The sequence below is a fragment of the Euprymna scolopes genome, chromosome 25 (genome assembly GCF_053919585.1).
Source record: "Euprymna scolopes isolate OS-2025 chromosome 25, ASM5391958v1, whole genome shotgun sequence".
Lineage (NCBI taxonomy): Eukaryota > Metazoa > Mollusca > Cephalopoda > Sepiida > Sepiolidae > Euprymna > Euprymna scolopes.
Genome location: NC_136506.1, coordinates 64,097,935 through 64,121,560, shown reverse-complemented (window position 1 = coordinate 64,121,560; position 23,626 = coordinate 64,097,935). Strand labels below are relative to the sequence as shown.

Sequence of the window (23,626 nt, the reverse complement as noted above, 5' to 3'; positions counted from 1 at the left end):
TATATTTGAAGAGCAAATTTAATATGATTGAATTTAAGGTTTTTATTATTAATATTTATAAACAACATCTATATTTATAAATAATTTATAGCCTTCGATATTTTTTAACCTAAATACGAAAACTCAGAAATATGACTTATATATATATATATATATATATATATATATATATATATATATATATATATATATATATATATATATATATATATATATATATATATTAGCCAGCATTCAAACATGGCGATTTATAAATAAAGTCTTCTCGTGGATTCCAAAGCGTTTTTACTCAAAAACGTTTCTAACAAATTATATAAGTAAGATCTTTACCTTATGATTTTTAAGGAGTTCTATTTCCTTCTATTAATTTTTATCTTTATAAACCAACGAAAAAAAATCTTTTTCTTTTCTTCGAGGAATATAAATCTGTTTCTGATGAGTTATTTGGTTTGGTGACTTCCCACCATTCAATGAAATACCTGTAAGACGAATTATGCTACTAATAAAATGAGTTTGATGTAAATGCATCTTTGGTTTGGCATATTTACTTCCATATATATACATATGTGCTCTGAAAGTGTAAATTCATTTTCATTGAGCTTAATCAGTTGTGACGATTTAGAAAATAATTATTGAAATATACATCAAAAGTATATATTTCTTTATAATTAAAGGTATATATATATATATATATATATATATATATATATATATATATATATATATATATATATATATATACACGAACAGGAACAATAATTGTCATTGCTTCATTTTTTTTTCTTATTTGAATAAATGTGTACACATTTCTTTCAAATTAATCACAATAAAAATAAGAAGCAAATTTTAGTCTTCGGAATTCCATGATAAACCACAATGTTTATCTGTTAACGCTAGAACAACATATAACTTTTTTCTTTTTAAGTTTATTCTTGTTTTTATTTTTATTTTAATATTGAATGAAGTTACATTTAAGTATAAATCGTGTTAATTAAGTTTCTCTTTTTCAATATATTAAAAAAAAAAAAGAAGAAACAAAAAAGCTTTTTCATCTTTTTGTCAAAAAGCTTGCATTCATTATCGACAGTTTGACTGCTCGGCAGATCTTGCTTGCTTCACCTATTTTGCGTGACGTCATTTTTCATTACTCTCGATGGTGGTGGCTTGACTCGCACACGATATTTCTAGAGAGTTGAATCGCTCTTGAATACTGTTTTTTAATGTCATATGGATTGCATATTCTTTTAATTTTTCTTTCTGACAAGCCCTTCATGTATGACATACAAACTGTGGTGAGTTTTCAGATGGTGTCCTTTGATGTCTATTTCATATTTATTGAAGCTGATATCATGCTCTCTGGATAGTTGCATCGGTAGAGAGTTTTTCTTAAACTGTACATCTCATCTTGATATGCATTGTTTTTACTATCAGGTTGGCGCAAAAAAATAATGGTTTTAACACACACACACATATATGATAAAAAACGGTATTATGTCTGCATCAACCTAATGCATACTGTTTTTGTTCGGTTTTGTAGGCAATGGACGATTCCTTTCTTTACATTATATAGATGGTGGAAGTTGAAGTTTAGGTATCCAGTGAAAGTTAGCTTTCGGCTACAGATAACATAAACCTCTGACCAGTATGAGTTATCAACACATCTAGGAACGCTAATTTGTTATGTTCTTTTTCCATCGTGAACTGTATAGATGGGCGAACAGAGTTCACATAATCCAGTAATGTTTGAACATGTTCCTGGTGGGCCCAGAATATGAATGTGACATCCACATGTCGCAGCAATATTGGTGGCTTTAATAGTGTTGATCCTAACGCTATTTTCTCAAAGTACTCCATATATTCATGGGCTAGTACTGAGGACAATAGTGATTCCATCACCAGACCTTCTTTTTGCCGATATATATTAAATCCCCTTACAAAGTATGTACTTTCTACACAGAAGGTCAATTCAGAAACGTAAAGTCGTTCATATAAATGTTAAAAATAAGAGCTTTCTTCTTTTTTTTTAATTAAAAACATTATTGCAATCGACTTTCATGCTCCCTATCCGGGGGTGAGCATATTGGGACGCGTATACAAACTGTCATTAGTGTATTAAGCGATACTATTTATGTAAACAAATCGAGCTTAGGCATTTGGGCGATGTCAAAACATTGGTGATTCACTACCCGCACAGCAGTAGCCAAATAGTGTAATGGAGAAGCCTTGACTGTCGTTTGGGCGGTCAGGTTTCGATCCTGGCTTGAGGTAGTTGACGGTCTAGCCGCACTGATGAGCTGTGATACAGTGAAACAGTACTGTATGTGGATGACTATATATATATATATATATATATATATATATATATATATATATATATACTAGCATTACAGCCCGGCGTTGTCCGAGTGTTTGGATGTGTCTGTTGGGCAAAAAAAAAGTGGTAGTAGGAAAGCAGGCTCAAACCTGTACCACGAAGAAGGAAAAGAACGGGGGAAAAAAACCTGACGTCTTTGCTGTTACGACCACCGCCAAACCGGAAGTGAGTTATGTTTAAATTAAGGCTAGACAATCGAAAGGAGAGGATGACTTTCAAAAATGTCGGCGAAAAAGCGACCCCCTCCCCCCGTAGAAAAGTGTCCAGTTGAAGATGAAGATATTAATGTTTTTAGCCAATTTTTCGATATTTGTCGTCTGAAAGGTCTAACTTAAAAACCATACTGATCTTGGTAAAATCCGTCGCCTCTGTCAAAAGTTTTAGGCAGGCATGCAAACATACATAAATACATACATACATTTATATATTGGTAACTAAAACATTTTCGACCCATCCCCGATTAAAAAGCTTGCCCTATCTCTGAATACCCTTTATGTAAAATTTAAAATGTTTAGACCAGAAATTGTCTGAGTAATTTGGTAGAGACCGCAGAGGTCAATTTTTTTTTAACTTTGACCCCTATTATGACCCCTTAAAATTTATTGTTTTGGGCTCAAATCAAGTTATTAAGTTAGATCCATGTTCAAGGAACATATATCTAAAATTTCAAGTGTGTAGACCAAAAATTAGCGGAGAAATTTGATAGAGTTCTCAAAGGTCAAATCGTAGAACTTTGACCCTTAACAGCCAAGTTTCTGGCCAAAAACGGATCACAAAGATTTTCCCAAATCTCAGTACATAGTTTATATCAAAATTTCGCATCTGTAGACTGAAAATTGACAGAGTTATTGCGTTGGAAAATGTACACACACAGATACACGCGCACACAGACACGTTCACTTTTATATATATATATATATATATATATATATATATATATATATATATAAAAGGATGTGATACATTGGGTCATCCATTACTCTCAAGTTAATTTGCTTGAATCGCTAAATAGTGATTTTTCAAAGGAAATTAAATATAAAAGTATAAAAATGTCAAAATCCCAAATTAGTAATTTCTGCTCACTATATCGCTCCCTTTTCTCTTTTTTCCTCTCGGTTATTAGTTTTTGGCGTACTGGTACAGCTTTTGAATCAGACAACAAATTGTTTTATAACTCTAACCTAATCGGTTTTTGTCCAGTTTAAAAACTATACAAGTACCAATATTTTTACACTTGTAGTGATATTCCTTTATATTTCTTTGTAATTTTTCCCTTTCCTTTCTTTCTTGCAACTTTCTATAAACACAGAGCATTTATTCCACTATATATATATATATATATATATATATATATATATATATATATATATATATATATTGAGCATTTTTTTTATTCTATCGGTAATAATAATAAAAAAAAATCAAGTGAAAACGACTTCCGTGTTGGTCTTCTACAATAATACATGTCTAAAAGAAAGTTTGCTGCCTATACTTTGCGATATACATAAGTGTATGTTTTGCATGTTGTATGTAACGTGCATTCGCTGTAAAATATTTGTATAAAAAATAATTTTAAAAATGGAATTTTCAAAGAATGTTAGAAAAAGTGAACGAGAGTAAAAGTGGAATGTTTAAAACAATGTTGGAAATAAGATGAGGCTAAACATTTCTTTTTTTCATTTCTTTCAGGATGATGGATCGCAACCTCAAAGTACGAGTAAGTATAATCTTATTTGTTTTTCTTTACTTACCAACCGTTGTTTGTGATACATGTTTTTTTTTTATCAAGTGAACCGCATTCGATTAGATCCGAACAGCAAAATAGATTTTAAGAAGCATATGAGCAAATGTCGGCATTTGACCCCAAGAAAATGCCTTATTCGCAATTGTAGGCAAACCATTCTTGAATTGGAACAAATATATTGAGGACATTGCCAAAGCTGCTGCAAGGAAGTTGGGCTCCTTCTACTGTGCTAGAAAATTACTGACACGTGAGAGTATCCTATATCTTTATAAAGTCACTATTCCCTATGCCTGGAGTATTGTTGTCACATTTGGGCTGGTGTGTTTACCACTAGTCTGTCTTAAACAGAGTCCAAAAAAGAGTCTTGAATCTAGCAGATTCCGCACTATCAACCAAACTCCAACTCCTGTCCCATCATCGATATTTTGCATGCCTGTGTCTGTTTTACAAGTACTTGGATATGTTCTGACAAACTCATTGTAATTGTACACCTTCAACATGCATACACTTGACAAACCCGTCTAGCAGCAAAATCCCACTCTTTCACTGTAGAGGTCCCTAGATGTCGGTAACCCTTCTACTCTAATAGCTTCTTCCATTGGACTGCTAGACTTTGGAATTCCCTCCCTGTTACCTATTTCCCTAACTGTACTAACATGAAGGATGAACAGTTTAAATGTCATGTAAACAAACATCTCGCCCATCTCCTCACACGGTCCCCAGTAGACATAGTCCTAAATAGTAGCCGCTTTCAACAAACTAGTAATTTACCTTGTTTCGAGTGAGCAAGATTAATAAAGAAATTAAAAACTGATGGCAAGAAGGCATGAAACATAAGATGATGAAGTATATATAATACATATGTTTTGTTTTGTTTTTATATATATGTACCCTACAAAGAATATTGAGTATTATTTAAATAAAAGAAATGCTGAATACATGAATATATGTACAATAATATTTTAAATCCATTATTATAAGTATATTCAATAATTATTTATATTAGAAATGGAGACTTGGTGTCTGTCTGTCAGAAGCTGAAACGATACATTTATCATATTTCAGTGCTCAATTTAGTGAAGTATATGTTCGTTCGTCTTGGTACTATTCTCCCAGGCTAGCAAAACTATACTAATATATAAAATATAATGAAATAGTTTTGAAGAGTTCTCAGGTGCTCTACAACTCCTCAAAAGTGCATGTACATAAGGTAATATACAATTGTCACAACAATGTATGAATCATGATATAAATATGTGTATGTGTATGGTGGAGGGGTTATCGGATGCGGTTAGATGGTAACTCTTAGTAAGCGTTAGGGGTCTTGATGGATGCAGAGTCTCAGCAGCCAATAATTAATGCAGGCAGTTTGTTTTATTTTTTAGCAATTTTGAGTGTGAAAATAAGTTTCGTGAAGACATGGGAGTTGTGCTGGGTTTTTTGTTTTTGTTTTTGTTTTTGTTTTTTTTTTGTTTTTGTTTTTTTACTTTGTAGCCATGTGCACATGTGTTAGATACATGGACACCAAAAACGTGTTTTATATTGTTGTTGTTAAGATGGTTAATAGTTCTGTGAGTGTTTGCTAAGTGAGTTAATAGACGTTGAAGCTTTAATGAATTCCAGCCCCGAAAAATGCAAAACATTCAGTTTATGGCAGATGTCTGATGACTTTGCTTAATTACATGTCTATGAATGGTTTGCAGATGATCAATGTTCAGAGTAAGATAGAGGTTCCAGGCTGAGAATTCAAATTCTGTGTGATATCACCATAGCTGTATGTAATTTAAAATAAATAGCTGGAGAGCAGTTAACAAAGGCGTTGCTGAATGATGCTAAAAAGACAGCCTTAACTTTCTTGATAATTTATGCATTTTGTCCAATGCAAAGTTTTCTGGAAAGAGTATATGAATGCTGGATTTTTCTTCCCACAATGCATTGTGGTACACTTGTCCACAACATTTATCTTCAGTTGCCATTCTGTGTTCGGGCCTGATTGCAAGAAAGATGTATAGAGTGCAGGATCTGGCCTTTTTATCTTAAGGTACAACTTGATGTCATCTACATATTTCTGTATAATTAACCTATGCAACAAACATATTCCTGTGCTACACTTGATGACATCTCATATGGTGAAGAATGCATTCTTCGAATTTTGACTATTATTTTTAATAGAAATCACTCCAAAGTCCTGAAGTTACTTAATGTAAGGAGCTAACATTGGCCTTAGTCTTAAAAAGACCAGTCAGGTAAAAGAGTTCCACAAGCCTGCAGTTCTTGGAAAAAAGCTACTAGAATAGGAAGCTGTATTACAATGAGGTATCAAAACAGCTAATTGATGAACACCACTAGACCAACAAGATGAAACAAGGGAAGCAGAGAATAGATAAGATAATTCTGAAGAATACATACCCTCATAATATTTATAGAAAAGAGAGTGTGGAAAAGAAGAAAGAGTGAGTGGTGCGAATCTAATTATAGATACGTTTCTGCATCTTATCAAGAACCTTCAAATGGGAAAGATTCTAGAATATATATTAAATTGTCTTTAATCCCAATACGTAGTTAAAGTAAAATAAGTTGTTTTCCGCTATCAAAAGTTTCCAACGTTATTGATGATGTTTGTTCATTCATTTATTTATTCTTTATTTCCACGTCTGCTTGAATTCACATTTTTAAACATGGCATAAATCATAAATCTATGACATCACACTAAAATTGTAATCATTTTGATAAGGTAATGCTTTAAGCTCTATTTATAGAAAGCGCAAGTAAGTTAGTTGGTAGAACCTCGAACTGAAGATCTCAAGGTTTTGGTTTAGATTTCCATTCATGGTATCCGCTTTATTTGTCGGGAATTATTTACTATTCATACAATATTTTCCATTTCTAAAAAATAATTAAGATCTGTGATAATTCAAAATGGAACACATTTGTAAGTCAGTGAAAAATTATGATTGACAGACACACAATTTCTCTTACCAAATTATTTTTTCTGAAAAACGATTTTAAAAGTTATATTATTATGGCATCGTTTGGTCATTAATTATAAGTAAATTGTTATAAAATTATAACTTATTATAGTAAAGATAATTTCGTTTCAATCCCTATTTATAATATAACTAGCAGTTCAGCCCGGCTTTACCCAGGTCCTATGTACTGTTAATAATTTTGTATTTATATGTATATATATATTAAGAAGTTTGTACTCATATACAGGTAACCTACATTTAAAATTTCTAGTGTTTGGACCAGAAATTGGCGGAGGAGTTTTCGAAGCTCAAATCGTTGAACTTTGACCCCTTAACAACAAAATTTCTGGCCAAAAAACGTTTAAAAAGATTTTCCCAAATCTCAATAACTCTTTTGTTAAATCTCGAGTCTGTAGACTAAAAATTGACAGAGTAGTATGCTAAGGAGATGTGTGCACACACACACACACACACACAGACAATATTACTTTAATAGATATAATAGATTAATTCACTATTAATCTCAAACCCCAAATTATTTGCTATTAATGTACTATCATTCTCAAATTAACACTTATTTGCTTATAATTCACTATTAATCTCAAACCAATATTTGCTATTTATATTTTCTTAACTCCAAACTTATTTACTATTAATTCACTATCAATCTCAAACCGAAAATTATGCTGTTAATTTACTATTGTTCTTAAATCCAAACTTATTTACTAATAATTAACTATTAATCTCAAACCAATATTATTTTTTATTTATTTACTATTTTCCCAACTCCAAACTTATTTACTCTTAATTCACTATTAATCTCAAACCCAAAATTATTTGCTATTAATTTACTATTGCTCTCAAATCCAAACTTATTTGCTTATAATTCACTATTAATCTCAAACCCAAAATTATTTGCTGTTAATTTACTATTGCTCTCAAATCCAAACTTATTTGCTTATAATTCACTATTAATCTCAAACCCAAAATTATTTGCTGTTAATTTACTATTGCTCTCAAATCCAAACTTATTTGCTTATAATTCACTATTAATCTCAAACCCAAAATTATTTGCTGTTAATTTACTATTGTTCTCAAATCCAAACTTATTTACTAATAATTCACTATTAATCTCAAACCCAAAATTATTTGCTGTTAATTTACTATTGTTCTCAAATCCAAACTTATTTACTAATAATTCACTATTAATCTCAAACCCAAAATTATTTGCTGTTAATTTACTATTGTTCTCAAATCCAAACTTATTTGCTTATAATTCACTATTAATCTCAAACCAAAAATTATTTGCTATTAATTTACTATTGCTCTCAAATCCAAACTTATTTACTAATAATTCACTATTAATCTCAAACCAAAATTATTTACTGTTAATTTACTATTGCTCTCAACTCCAAACTTATTTACTAATAATTAACTATTAATCTCAAACCCAAAATTATTTGCTGTTAATTTACTATTGCTCTCAAATCCAAACTTATTTGCTTATAATTCACTATTAATCTCAAACCCAAAATTATTTGCTGTTAATTTACTATTGTTCTCAAATCCAAACTTATTTACTAATAATTCACTATTAATCTCAAACCCAAAATTATTTGCTGTTAATTTACTATTGTTCTCAAATCCAAACTTATTTACTAATAATTCACTATTAATCTCAAACCCAAAATTATTTGCTGTTAATTTACTATTGTTCTCAAATCCAAACTTATTTACTAATAATTCACTATTAATCTCAAACCCAAAATTATTTGCTATTAATTTACTATTGCTCTCAAATCCAAACTTATTTGCTTATAATTCACTATTAATCTCAAACCCAAAATTATTTGCTGTTAATTTACTATTGTTCTCAAATCCAAACTTATTTACTAATAATTCACTATTAATCTCAAACCCAAAATTATTTGCTGTTAATTTACTATTGTTCTCAAATCCAAACTTATTTGCTTATAATTAACTATTAATCTCAAACCCAAAATTATTTGCTGTTAATTTACTATTGTTCTCAAATCCAAACTTATTTGCTTATAATTAACTATTAATCTCAAACCCAAAATTATTTGCTGTTAATTTACTATTGTTCTCAAATCCAAACTTATTTGCTTATAATTCACTATTAATCTCAAACCCAAAATTATTTGCTGTTAATTTACTATTGTTCTCAACTCCAAACTTATTTACTAATAATTAACTATTAATCTCAAACCCAAAATTATTTGCTGTTAATTTACTATTGTTCTCAAATCCAAACTTATTTGCTTATAATTCACTATTAATCTCAAACCCAAAATTATTTGCTGTTAATTTACTATTGTTCTCAACTCCAAACTTATTTACTAATAATTAACTATTAATCTCAAACCCAAAATTATTTGCTGTTAATTTACTATTGTTCTCAAATCCAAACTTATTTGCTTATAATTCACTATTAATCTCAAACCCAAAATTATTTGCTGTTAATTTACTATTGTTCTCAACTCCAAACTTATTTACTAATAATTAACTATTAATCTCAAACCCAAAATTATTTGCTGTTAATTTACTATTGTTCTCAAATCCAAACTTATTTGCTTATAATTCACTATTAATCTCAAACCCAAAATTATTTGCTGTTAATTTACTATTGCTCTCAAATCCAAACTTATTTGCTTATAATTCACTATTAATCTCAAACCCAAAATTATTTGCTATTAATTTACTATTGCTCTCAACTCCAAACTTATTTACTAATAATTAACTATTAATCTCAAACCCAAAATTATTTGCTATTAATTTACTATTGCTCTCAAATCCAAACTTATTTGCTTATAATTCACTATTAATCTCAAACCCAAAATTATTTGCTGTTAATTTACTATTGTTCTCAAATCCAAACTTATTTGCTTATAATTCACTATTAATCTCAAACCCAAAATTATTTGCTGTTAATTTACTATTGCTCTCAAATCCAAACTTATTTGCTTATAATTCACTATTAATCTCAAACCCAAAATTATTTGCTATTAATTTACTATTGCTCTCAACTCCAAACTTATTTACTAATAATTAACTATTAATCTCAAACCCAAAATTATTTGCTATTAATTTACTATTGCTCTCAAATCCAAACTTATTTGCTTATAATTCACTATTAATCTCAAACCCAAAATTATTTGCTGTTAATTTACTATTGTTCTCAAATCCAAACTTATTTGCTTATAATTCACTATTAATCTCAAACCCAAAATTATTTGCTGTTAATTTACTATTGCTCTCAAATCCAAACTTATTTGCTTATAATTCACTATTAATCTCAAACCCAAAATTATTTGCTATTAATTTACTATTGCTCTCAAATCCAAACTTATTTGCTTATAATTCACTATTAATCTCAAACCCAAAATTATTTACTACTTATTTACTATCACTCTAAACTCATTTACTCTTAATTCACTATTAATTTCAAAATTATTTCCTATTAATTTACTATTTCTCTCAAATCCAAACTTATTTGCTTATAATTCACTATTAATCTCAAACCCAAAATTATTTGCTATTAATTTACTATTGTTCTCAAATCCAAACTTATTTACTAATAATTCACTATTAATCTCAAACACAAAATTATTTGCTGTTAATTTACTATTGTTCTCAAATCCAAACTTATTTGCTTATAATTCACTATTAATCTCAAACCCAAAATTATTTGCTATTAATTTACTATTGCTCTCAAATCCAAACTTATTTGCTTATAATTCACTATTAATCTCAAACCCAAAATTATTTACTACTTATTTACTATCACTCTAAACTCATTTACTCTTAATTCACTATTAATTTCAAAATTATTTCCTATTAATTTACTATTACTCTCAAAACAAACCTTATTTACTCCTTGCATTTTTGCCCAGCTTTGCTCGAGTCCTTTGCACTGTTCATAGCTTGCCCTGTGTGTTAATATACTTTTATGTAAATTTTCAAATGTTTAGACCAAAAATTGTCTGAGTAATTTCGTAAAGACAGCAGAGGTAATGTTTTTTTAAACTTTGACCCCAATTTTGACCCCTTAACATTGTTTTGGTTTCAAATCAAAATAAAATATTTGACTCATGTCAAAGTTACCTACATTTAAAATTTCAAGTTTTTTTTGGTGGAGGAGTTTGGTAGAATCTACAAAGGTCAACTCTTTCAACTTTGACTTTTTGGCAGGCAAATCTTTGCCCCAAACTTATTAAACGCTTGCCGCATGTCTGAATACCTCTTACATAAAATTTCAAATGTTTAGACATAAAATTGGCTGAGTAGTTTGCAAGAAACCACAAAGGTCAAATCTTTTCAACCTTGACCCCTTGTCAGATAAAATTTTCGACCCAAACTGATTAAAAAGATTGATCTATCTCTGAATGCCATTTATGTAAAATTTCAAATCTTTAGACCAGAAATTTGCTGAGTAATTTAGTAGAGACCGCAGAGTTCAAATGTTTTTTAACTTTGACCCCCATATAGCTCCTTTAACATGTATTTTTGGGGGGCTCAAATCAAATTATAAAGTTAGATCCATGTCCAAGGAACCTACATTTTAAATTCCAAGTGTTTGGAACCAAAATTGCCGGTGGAGTTTGGTAGAGTTTTCAAAGGTTAAATCATTAAATTTTTACCCTTGACAGCTAAATTTTTGTCCGAAAACTGATTGAAACGATTTTCCCCAATCTCGGATTCCACTTATGTCAAATTTCGAATCTGTAGACCGAAAATTGACAGAGTTATTTGGTAGGGAAACTACACAGACACACAGACATTTTCACTTTTATAGATATATAGATTTAATGTAAATAGCTTCCAAAACTTTTAATTTCTTAACTTTAAAAGCAGTTCTAATACTTTCAAACTCTTTCAAATTTCGAAAAAGATAATTCATTCTTTTTACTTTTGCAACTATAAACAAGACATTAAAATGACAAAATTCTTTATAAAGAAATCGAAATGCTTTGTGATGGCTTAATTTCATGATTAAATTATTTTTAAGGCCGTTTTTTTTTTTATTTTATTAATTTTCGGTATTTTATGCTATTAAATTTTTTATTTCAATAAATAAGACATAACTAGTAGTTAAAAATGATAGTAAGGCTGCATCTCGGAATTTTAACTCATTGTTCTAAGAAACGTAACTTTATTTTACTAAAGTAGTTGAAAAAATAATTTTTTTCTTACAATTACTCGAATGTTTTGTTTCAGAAAAATTACAATATCGTTGCATTTTACAATTTTTTTCATTAATGTTATAACACTTTTTAACATTAAATGAAGTAGTTAAAAAAAAATCTTCTTTTTTTTTTACAATTCTTAGTAAAATAGAGTTACCACCCTTAGAACAATGAGTTAAAACTCCGAATTGCCAGTCACGTAGAGGCGAGTAACACATACATACAGGAAATACTCATATTAATATAGGAATGTTTTATATGAAGACAGATGTAATAAATAAAAAAACTTATGGACATTTCTGCGTTTTAGCTTTCATTGATTTTTATTTGTGGAAGAGTTCGATTTGGGGTAAACGGAGAAAATCACAAAATATACAGAAATTTTGCAAAAAGTTTCGAAAATAAAAAAGGAATACATTTAATGCGTTAAAGCCATAACACAACAGAAAGCATTAATTAACAGGAAATTTATTGAATTAAATTATTTTTTAACAAACATTTTATTTAAACAAAAAGGTTTTGTAATAAACTAAAATTTCGAAACAAATTAAGGCAACTTTCCAGATAAATGAAGATTTATAGATAATTTAAAAGTCACTAGTGAAAAAATGCTTTTTGCTTTTGTTTTTTGTTTTTGGTTTTTTTTTTTTTGTTCTTTTTTTTGGGGGTGGGTGCGAACAGTTTTCGTAATAAATTAAAATTGTGAATACATTTCCGCTTCCCAGGTGCATGTCTCAAAGGTCTATGAACCTATAAAAAGTCAATAGTTTTTTTTTTATGTTCTAAAGTAAAATAACACGTATCATCCAAATTTATAGCATTCACGTCTATTTCCAGGGAAAGTTTTGGCAAAGTTTCTTAAATTTTGTGATTGTCTCCCCTTGCCTTGAATCGAACTCTTCCAAAAATGAAAAGCAAAGACAACTAAAACGCAGACGTATTAACTTACGTTTACTGTTAAAATCGTTTTAAATAATCTGCCAAATATTGTTTTCAGACAAACTAAACGTCGATTATCAGATGGTTTGAAATGTGAAGCTGAAAGTTTCAAATTTTGTTTCTTTTTTTCTTTCTTTTTCAGATTGGTTTACAGTTTTTGACCCTCTTCTTTTGAAATACCGTAAAAAAAAAAAGCAATGCATGCCTCTCACACTTGCAAAACCACAGCCTAACATTGTCGTCACCGTTTTCTTTTAATACAGCTTTTCTTTTCTCTCACTGGTTTTGCGAATATTAAACAAGCCATATTTAGATCGGTTCAAAAATCAAGCGTTTTCTGTACATTCTCCTATTATTTTTTTTTCTTGTTTTGTTTGTTTGTTTGTTTTAAATATGAATAGACCTGGATCATGAACATTTCATTGTAGGATGTTGGGAAGCTATCGCAAATCAAATGTGGACTGGCCGTGACAGAGATCGCCTTGTAACAAAATCACCAATTGTCGCAAATCATACAGGAACTGACTGTGATACACTTGCTGCGAATGATGCCAAAGATGAACTCTTGAATTAACGGTCGGGTTTTAAAACGCATGAGCGAGATCCTAGTTTGGATTAATCCACGTAACCCTGACACACAAGTTAATCATTTTCCTTTGGGGAGGCGGTGGTAGAGAAAATTGCATTCGAAAATAAGGAAAAAAATATGAGTAAGAATTATTTGTTGAACAGGCCTAAAATCACAAGCCTTCGCGGCTGCTCTGTTTCACTGTTTAATATTCTAAAAAGTTCCACAAATCTTTTGTATAAAATGTCCTTTTTTTATATTGTGCTTCATTGTTAGGCAATCCTAAACAATCTGTGATGAAGGCCATAACTATTTAAGACTGATCTTTGTCACTTGCAAACAAATTGCTTCTGTAGCATAGTACTGTAAAAGATCTTTTTATCCGATATGCAAAGAAATTGATAAAAGAGCAGAGGATTCTCTTGCTTCTTAATCATAGGATGATTTAAAACCAAACATCCAAACATTGACTTATATAAATAAATGATTTGCACCATGGAACGATAAATTTGTTGCCCTAAAGAAAACCACACTACAGTTTTATTTTAGACATTTTATTGAAAAAAATCAATTCAGGTAACTTGATTATGTAACAGAGCTGACATCTATTCAGCCTCAATCACCGCCTTGATATGGGTGTAGAACTGGGAGTATGCCTTTTCCACAAGTGCCAGCGAATATTCGGCGGATGGCAGTGATCAGGCTGGCTTTGGTGTTGTGGGAGGTCATGTTGGTGATGTTCTCGACATATGACCAAACGAAATAGTTCAGCGGGTTCAGGTCAGGGGAAGAGAGAGGCTAGTGAGAAAAGGGTAAAAGTCGCAGCACTCCTTCTGAATCCAAGCCTGGGTCTCTTTAGACTTGTGGGCCAGTGCTAAGTCCTGCTGCCACACCTACGGTCTGCCAGCGGCCACCTGATTGCACCAGGGGATCACCACACTCTTCAACACATTTAGATACACTTTGGCGTTGACTTTCAAGCTGACTTCGAAGATGTGAGGTGGTGTGGTTTCACGTGAGGGCCACATCACATCACGTCACATCAAAGATGTGATGTGATGTGATGATGTGATGTGATGATGTGATGTGATGTGGCCCTCACGTGAAACCACACCAAAGCCCATAATCATGGCTGGAAACTTCATTGAGCTGTGCCCTCAAGCATTGAACCTTCCAGATTTGCATTTTGAGGGTGCTGGCAATGGTCCTGTTGTCATAACTTGGATCAGTAGAGAGCATGAGTTGTACAGCGGTGCATCTCCGATCTCGCTTGTTGACCATTGTGTCACTTTCAGACATGATAAAAGACTCCTATCACACTTGGGATTTGTACACAACTGGCCAACTAGTAGATGGTCTGCAGTAGTATAAAACCATTTTTCAAAATTATTAGATGCGACATTAAATAACTTGAAAACAGTTGATATGCTGTAAAACACAACCAACTGATGCAATATACCATGATGATGCTATAATATGAAGTGCACGTTTCACTCGACAACTGCAATTATTAACTTACAACCTTTATTGCTTATAGTAGTGTACACTCTTCGTCAAAAATGACATTAAAAATAGTATGCTTCACCTATGTTTGCACTCACTCTTTATCTAGATGCTAGTCAGACAGCATCAACATATCATGCTTGCTTTCTTCATCTATCTACATAATTTACTTTAAGTGATGCTTTATGAGTATATTAAAAAGTTTGTTTTAATGTTTAAACAGAAAAAGTAGGCTTTTAATATCAATGTCTGGGCGATAAAAAAATTAACTTTATCGGTATAATATATATATATATTGAATAAGTTCAAATGGATTGACCTTAAAAATTTTTTTTCAAAAGTCTTCAATATATAGGTAAAGTTTTTATAAGTAAAATTATATAAACATCAAAAAAGACCCTATGCAGATCAATTTACATTTCAGCGTTAATTGCCTCGTAAGGGGTTCAATAATGGTTCGTATATATATATATATATATATATATATATATATATATATATATATATGTATGCATATATATATATATATATATATGTATGCATATATATATATATATATATATATATATATATATAGTCATCTACATACAGTATTGCTTCACTGTATCACAGCTCATCAGTGCGGCTAGACTAGCAACTACCTCAAACCAGGATTGAAACTCGATCGCTCAGGCATTACGCTATTTGACTGCAAACAAACATTATTAAAGAGAATAGAAAGCTTCTATTTAATTATACCTTTTTTATTTTTTACATTTTTCTTATCTTTTTTGTGATGGAGTCGAAATGGTTAAGGTCCCATAAGTATTACTCCTAATGCTTTCATAGGTTCGAACCAGGCATCCTCAGTGGAACATTGGTGAGAGAAACAAACGCTGGAAAGTTTTAGTAGTAGCAGATACATGTTAGCAGCTGCTAGATCCGGTATAGGGCATGGACGAGCCAGTTGCTGAGGTCAGTAACTGGAATCATGGGGATAGGGAGTTACGTTAATCATTTTAAGATGTTTTTGCTTTTCTTAAAGCTAACTGTGCTGAGTTTTCTTAAACTTGCTATGGAAATTTCTCTTTGCATGAATTGTAAAAACAAATCTTAATGTTTGTTTAAATAACAAAATGCTGCTCAAATGCACAAAAGTCAAGTATATATATATATATATATATATATATATATATATATATATATATATATATATATATATATATATACGTTTTATTTTTTATTAACTTATCTTTCTGTTAAGTTATATTATTGTTTCAGCTACTTGGCCGTTTTTTGGCCGTCTGTAGCATCCTCAGACTTTTACAGAAATGTTCGCTATTTTGGGATGAGAGAGTGAAAGAGTGAATGAGGTCAGGGGGGGCGAGGAGAGCGGAAGAGAACAAGGGAGGAAGGTAGGGCTGGCGCTTGGTATGTTGATAACGTTTTAGTTTTGGGGTTTAAGGAACTTGTGAGGGAAGGTCTAGGAAGTTTATTTCTGGTGTGGCTGAGAGCATAGGGATACATGAAGGGGAAGGGGAATATGTGGGGGTGGGAGGAGGGGGGTTACTTTAAAATTCGAGTCTTAATGTTAAAGTTTTTAGCGTCTCGTTGGTGAGATGATTTCTTGGTAAGTATGTCTTGACCTGTTGGGTGTTCACTTATGTTTGGAGGCGGGGGGGGGGGGCTATGATTCGGTTTATTTATTTTTAATTTTTATTTTGTTGTTAACTGTTTGGAGGGGGTTAGTTAGCGGTTGCGGGCATGGGTACACACATGCACACGTACACACATATATACTTAAAAGAAACGGTCACATGTACACATACATCCCCGCCCTGGCATGCAAATATATGCACACATGTGCGCCTGCATGCGTAGACACCCGCGTTGCTCTCGCTTACGTCAAAATTTCTTTAAGGTGCTAAAATTGGGTACGCGTGCGTTGGTATTGGATGCGCTCATATACAGATACATACATACATCGATGCCCCTGCCCCCATGGAGGCGATTATACGGGCTCATATGCGCATATTGATTCAGGCATACTTGTACCCCATGCATACATGCAAGCACATGCGTACATACAGATACCAATACTCGTGAACACATACATCGACATATATACACAGCTGCATGCTCTCACACACAATGTGGACGGCAGGCAGCGGGCACATATACTTTCACATCCACACACGCATACACAGGTACGTGCACTTATACATCAATACCCCATGTACATACGGACGCCCACGTGGATGTACACGTGCGTGCATACACACACATGCACACCCAGTTATACAAACAGTTATTAGTATAGACATATTCGTCTGGATAGATTTAAATCTAAGTTCATTTATGAGTACATAGGCGCAATACTTTCGTTCGATGTAGACATGGTTAAACATAGATATGAGCATAAACTCATTGCCAGGCTTCTATACATAATGTTTTCATTTTCATTAGTGGGGATTTTTTTGGTTAGATGTAGGTGCACATGGGCGCGCCGGTGTACTCCTCCACATACAAATATAACCTACAGATGCACTCTCCCACACTCATGCATGTACACAGATATACATGCATACACGCATACACATATGCACTCGTTATACACATCTGCAAAGATACATGCCCACACTCCCTCAAGCACAGATATGTGTGCACGCATATACATACGGGTATATAGCGTGATATGCCGTAAGTGTGGGCACGGATGTCATCCATATATACCTACATACGCATTAATAAGCGCCCATGTACCCGGGATAGTGGTCCTAGGTAGCCATGTTTATAGATTTTGGGGAGGTGTTTGGGGTGGTTTATATGGGGATTGAGTGCTTTAGTTATTGTTCTAAGTTGGGGTATTTTTTTTTTTTATCAGTTTAGGCGGAAGGCTATATTGGGGTGTCATGCTCTAAGGTGTGCACCCATGCACATGAGGCATCGGTTGGTTGTACATTTCCGTGTGCACTTACCTGTGCAGGTGTAAATCCACTTTAACATTAAGACTCGAATTTTAAAGTAAACCCCCTCCTCCCACCCCCACATGTTCCCCTTCCCCTTCATGTATCCCTATGCCCTCAGCCACACCAGAAATAAACTTCCCAGACCCTCCCCCACAAGTTCCTTAAACCCCAAAACTAAAACATTATCAACATACCAAGCGCCCGCCCCACCTTCCCTCCTTGTTCCCTTCCTCTATGTCTTCCGCCTTCCTCGCACCTCCCCCTGACCTCATTCACTCTTTCACTCTCTCATCCCAAAATAGCGAACATTTCTGTAAAAGTCTGAGGATGCTACAGACGGCCAAAAAACGGCCAAGTAGCTGAAACAATAATGTAACTTAACAGAAAGATACGGTAATAAAAAATAAAACGCATATCTGCTCTACAACGGTATTGAGCACTTTCTTCAGTTTTTATTAATTACCATTTCCACTAATATATATATATATATATATATATATATATATATATAATATTAGTGATGGGACGATTCCAAAATTTTTCCCGATTCCAATTCTTTTAATATTTATAAGTATTTAATTAGAGATTTGTTGGGTGTTTTTTGGAGGGGGGGGGTAAATTTTCAAGTTATTGCATACACCCCGGGTAATTTCCGGGTATATTTTTTCTCAAATGTTTTCCTTGTAATGAATTGCAAATTGAAATGCAACAAAAGGTTTATTTTGATTTTAAACAAAGCCAAATTGTATCAGTTCGTCGTTAGTGCTACTTGCTACTTGAAATTTTTCACAAACATTTGAAAATAGTCGACGATTGGTAGATAAAATGAGAAAGCGATGTAAGAACAAAATATTAACAACGCCCCCCCCCGTTCCATTGTTACGAACGAATTTCTAAATAATAATGTTACTATTTAGAAAACCATTTTTAACATGGAGAGGGCGTTGAGCTTCGTTAACTATTATGTGTCTTCCTTCTATGAATGTTTAACTTTTATTTTAATTATATAAATTTGGTGGGTTATTAAATTGATTTGCTTTGCTGTAAAAAAACAAAAACAAAAACTAGCGGGACCTGTGGCAATTCCATAGGGGACTCATTCATATGTAATATATTGATGTTGGTATTCATGGCGTAAATAGATGCTTTGATATTATTGTAACTTTTGTTAAAACTGCAAAAGTATTTATCTAAGCTAGCGGGGACGCCCGGCATAGACAGGTCGTAAAGTGCGCTTAAATATGATATTTTAATTGTTGCAGATTTCGTATAGTTAATTTTCTATCGATTTTTATATATTATAAAATTGTGATTTTAAAAATAAAATAAATATATCCATATGACTGGGGTGCATCAGCTTGAGTTCCTTCAGCTATAATCGAAACCGAAACCAAAATTTATTAAGAATTCTTGATAAAATTATTTATAAAAATAAATGAATTACTGGAGTTTCATCAGTTATAATCGAAATCGAAACTAAAACTTATAAAGAATTCTTGGTAAAATCATTTACAAAAAAATAAATAAATAAATAAAATAGATGGCTTAAGTGCCCTCTGCTATAATTTAAACCGAAACCAAAATTTGTGAAGAATTCTTGGTAAAATTATTTATTATAATAAATGGGAATCCATAACAATATAACAACAGTTACTCACATGTAATCATGACACACAAAATAAATAACACACACGCTATCGTATTAATATATAGTATTGTTAAGTCATAAAACCATGCTCCTTTCCTACTACTAACCCTAAGTACGGGTGGCAATACAAAAACATAGCAATTACATGTGATTTTATGATTTTGCTGATCGGCCTCAGAATTAATGGTAAAAATTACTTAACTGCTTAAAAAGTTAGAATGTACAGAAATTGGCTCAGTTTACATTATATTTATATGCACAAATGAACTCCCATTCTAAATTCTAAAATAATGTTTCATTGTGCTCACACATAATCGCCTAAAAAAAGTAGAATCTCATATGTTTTGGGTATTTTAAATGTAAATGAAAGTATTTTTCTTCTTAATGTTCGCTCTTCCAAAGTTTTGATACACTTGTGAGATTTTCGTCTAGATTTTTGCTTGTGCCAAAACCAAACAAAATATAAGGAAACATGAAATATTTCAAAGGATGTCCCAAAAAGTTCTGATTTTTCCGATTCCCGATTCCGATCAAGCGTCCCAACACTAATATATATGAACAGATAAAATGATAATAAAAACCAAAACACATATTTGCTCTCCAATAATATTGAGCACTCTCTTTAGGTTTTTACTAATTACCAATTTTACTATATATATATATATATATATATCATACTTCTTCAATGAGAATAAAAATTCATTTTTTTTATATTCGTTCAAAAAAGTTCGGTTTACTATACAAGCGTGCAATATATATATATATATATATATATATATATATATATATATATATATATATATATATATATATATATATCATTCGAAACTTTTTGTATAATAACTTCATGTCTGTTGATTATGACAGTTCACCTACACGGTTTCATAAGTATCTAAATCCATTAAATTTACTATACAAGCGTGCAATATATATATATATATATATATATATATATATATATATATATATATATATATAGTAAAACTGGTAATTAGTAAAAACCTGGAGAAAGTGCTCAATACTATTGCAGAGCAAATATGTGTTTTATTTTTTTATTACCGTTTTATCTGTTTGGTTACATGTTTCGGATGTTGGACCATGCTTACGATCCAACAGCCTCGTCAGACCTTACAGAAATGGTTGTTAATATTTTGAAATCTTAATAACCATTTTTGTTGGGTCTGACGAGGCTGACATGGTCCAACATCCGAAAAATATGTAACCAAACAAATAAAACGGTAATAAAAAAAATAAAACATATATATATATATATATATATATATATATATATATAAATATATATATATATATATATATATATATATATAAATATATATTAAATCCCCGAAATAGTGTTTCATGGTAAACAACTGATGACCCATTAAATTACCAATAGTACTATAGTGAATTCGAGAGAGCAAGTTGATGCAGTGATTGCAGGTGATTGAATGACTTACTGACTAAATAGTTTTGTAACGAATGATAAAAAATTAAAATTAAATAGTTTTTATGTATAGTCACAAAGCTTGCTGAAAACTTTGGAGCTGACATACTGGAAAATACTGCCGAGGTACATGATGAACCAGCAACACAGATTGCAAGAAAAAGAGACAGAAATACACCGAAATCGAGATAGACACAAGAAAACAAGGATGGGAACAATATAAAAGAGCAGGAAAGTTCCTGGGGGAGCTTAAACAGGAATATATAGACAGGGATGCTTCACTTCAGTTGCTCAGTAGTGGGAGACTTCCATTTGACGAGGAAAGACTCATTGTAGCCAATCAAGATCAAGGCTTACTCACAAATGGATTTTAAAAAATAGCTGGCCTACAAGCAAATGGCCGATGCCGGTTTTGCGATGCAGCAATTGAGAGCCCAAGCCACCTAATGTCTGCATGTCCAATGTTATTGGCAGATGGCCTTTACACTGCCCGTCACAATAAAGTATGTAAGTACCTCCATTGGAAGATCTGTGGAGAGATGCAACTTGACAGATCGACGAACATCTCGAAACATGAACCATCACCGATAACATCAAATAGAAAAGTGACCATGTTCTATAACAAAGGCATACAGGCGGGCAGATACATAAAAGACAAGGCCATCAAACCAGATATTGTAACAAGCCCGAAAGAACTGCGCTCATAATCGATGTCACGGTTCCAAATGATTTTAGCCTTAATAGAACTGAACGGGAAAAGATAAAATATCAGGACTTAAAAAATTACCTAAAACGACATGGTCTCTGAAAGAAATAAACATCATACCGGTTGTGATAGGAGCGACTGAATTAATAAAAAAGAATCTTCATAAATACTTAGAAGCAATCCCTGGAAGACCAAGCTGTAACGAAATACAAATAGCAGCCATAAAGGGAACAGCATCTATTCTTAAAAGAGCCCTCGGGTATAAATTTAAATCATAACAGAATCAAGTGTTAGCTCCAGGAGAGAGACCCTTGATCTCTTAAAACCTACTCAGGTTAAAAAAAAAAAAAAAAAATGGCGGAATGTTCATTGCATGCTTCGTCCCAAAGTCATGTAAATTTTACGAGGACTAATTTTTATCTTTTCGCGCATGAATAGAGTAAACAAGCTGAGAACATTGCAATTTCGATTATAAATACGATACGCGGGAAAAATCAAATCAGTTTAGTGAGAAACCAGCCCTACTAACTTTATCGCGAGATGTAAAAATTATGTACCAGGAAATACGCATGTTGAAGTAATTCCTGCGAATGAATAAACAACTTACCAAAGGATTTTTATTTATGCAAATAGCAATGAATGATTTTCTTTAAATCATTCTCTTTTATCCAGACATATGGATTTATACGTAACCGCCTTCATCAAAACATTTCTAAGCTTAAAATAAATAATGGATTTTAATTTCATATTAATGGACATCAACCTTCCTAATTTTGTAATGGATTACCAGGCAAAATCAAGTTAATATTCCACACCACTAATAAAAAAAAAATACTGTTAAATAGAACTATTATATATATATATATATATATATATATATATATATATATATATATATATATATATATATATATATGTATGTATATATGTATGTATATATGTATGTATGTATATATGTATGTATATATGTATGTATGTATATATGTATGTATATATGTATGTATATGTGTATGTATGTATATATGTATGTATATGTGTATGTATGTATATATGTAAGTATATGTGTGTGTATGTATACATGTATGTATATATGTATGTAAATATGTATGTATATATATATGTATATGTGTATATATGTATATATGTTGTATATATGTATGTGTATATATGTATATATGTTGTATATATGTATGTGTATATATGTATATATGTTGTATATATGTATGTGTATATATGTATATAGATGTATATGTATGTATATATATATGTATATGTATGTATATATATGTATATGTATGTATGTGTATATATGTATATGTATGTATATGTATGTATATGTATATATATATGTATATGTATGTATATGTATGTATATGTATATATATATGTATATATGCATATGTATGTATATATATATGTATATATGCATATGTATGTATATATATATGTATATATATGCATATGTATGTATATATATGCATATGTATGTATATATATGTATATATATGTATATATATGTATGTATAGATATATGTATGTATATAGATATATGTATGTATATATATATGTATATATA

At 31.3% G+C, this 23,626-nt stretch overlaps 1 protein-coding gene across 1 annotated transcript in view; it reads left to right on the top strand.

Annotated features, from left to right (window-relative positions):
- The window catches only part of LOC145247405 (NAD-dependent protein deacetylase sirtuin-2-like), a 307,963-nt gene that overhangs the window by 195,261 nt on the left and 89,076 nt on the right, over positions 1-23,626 (top strand). Inside the window, exon 5 of the mRNA XM_080109110.1 lies at positions 4,064-4,091. Coding sequence (XP_079965236.1) covers positions 4,064-4,091 — 28 coding nt within the window. The remainder of the gene's footprint in view (positions 1-4,063; positions 4,092-23,626) is intronic.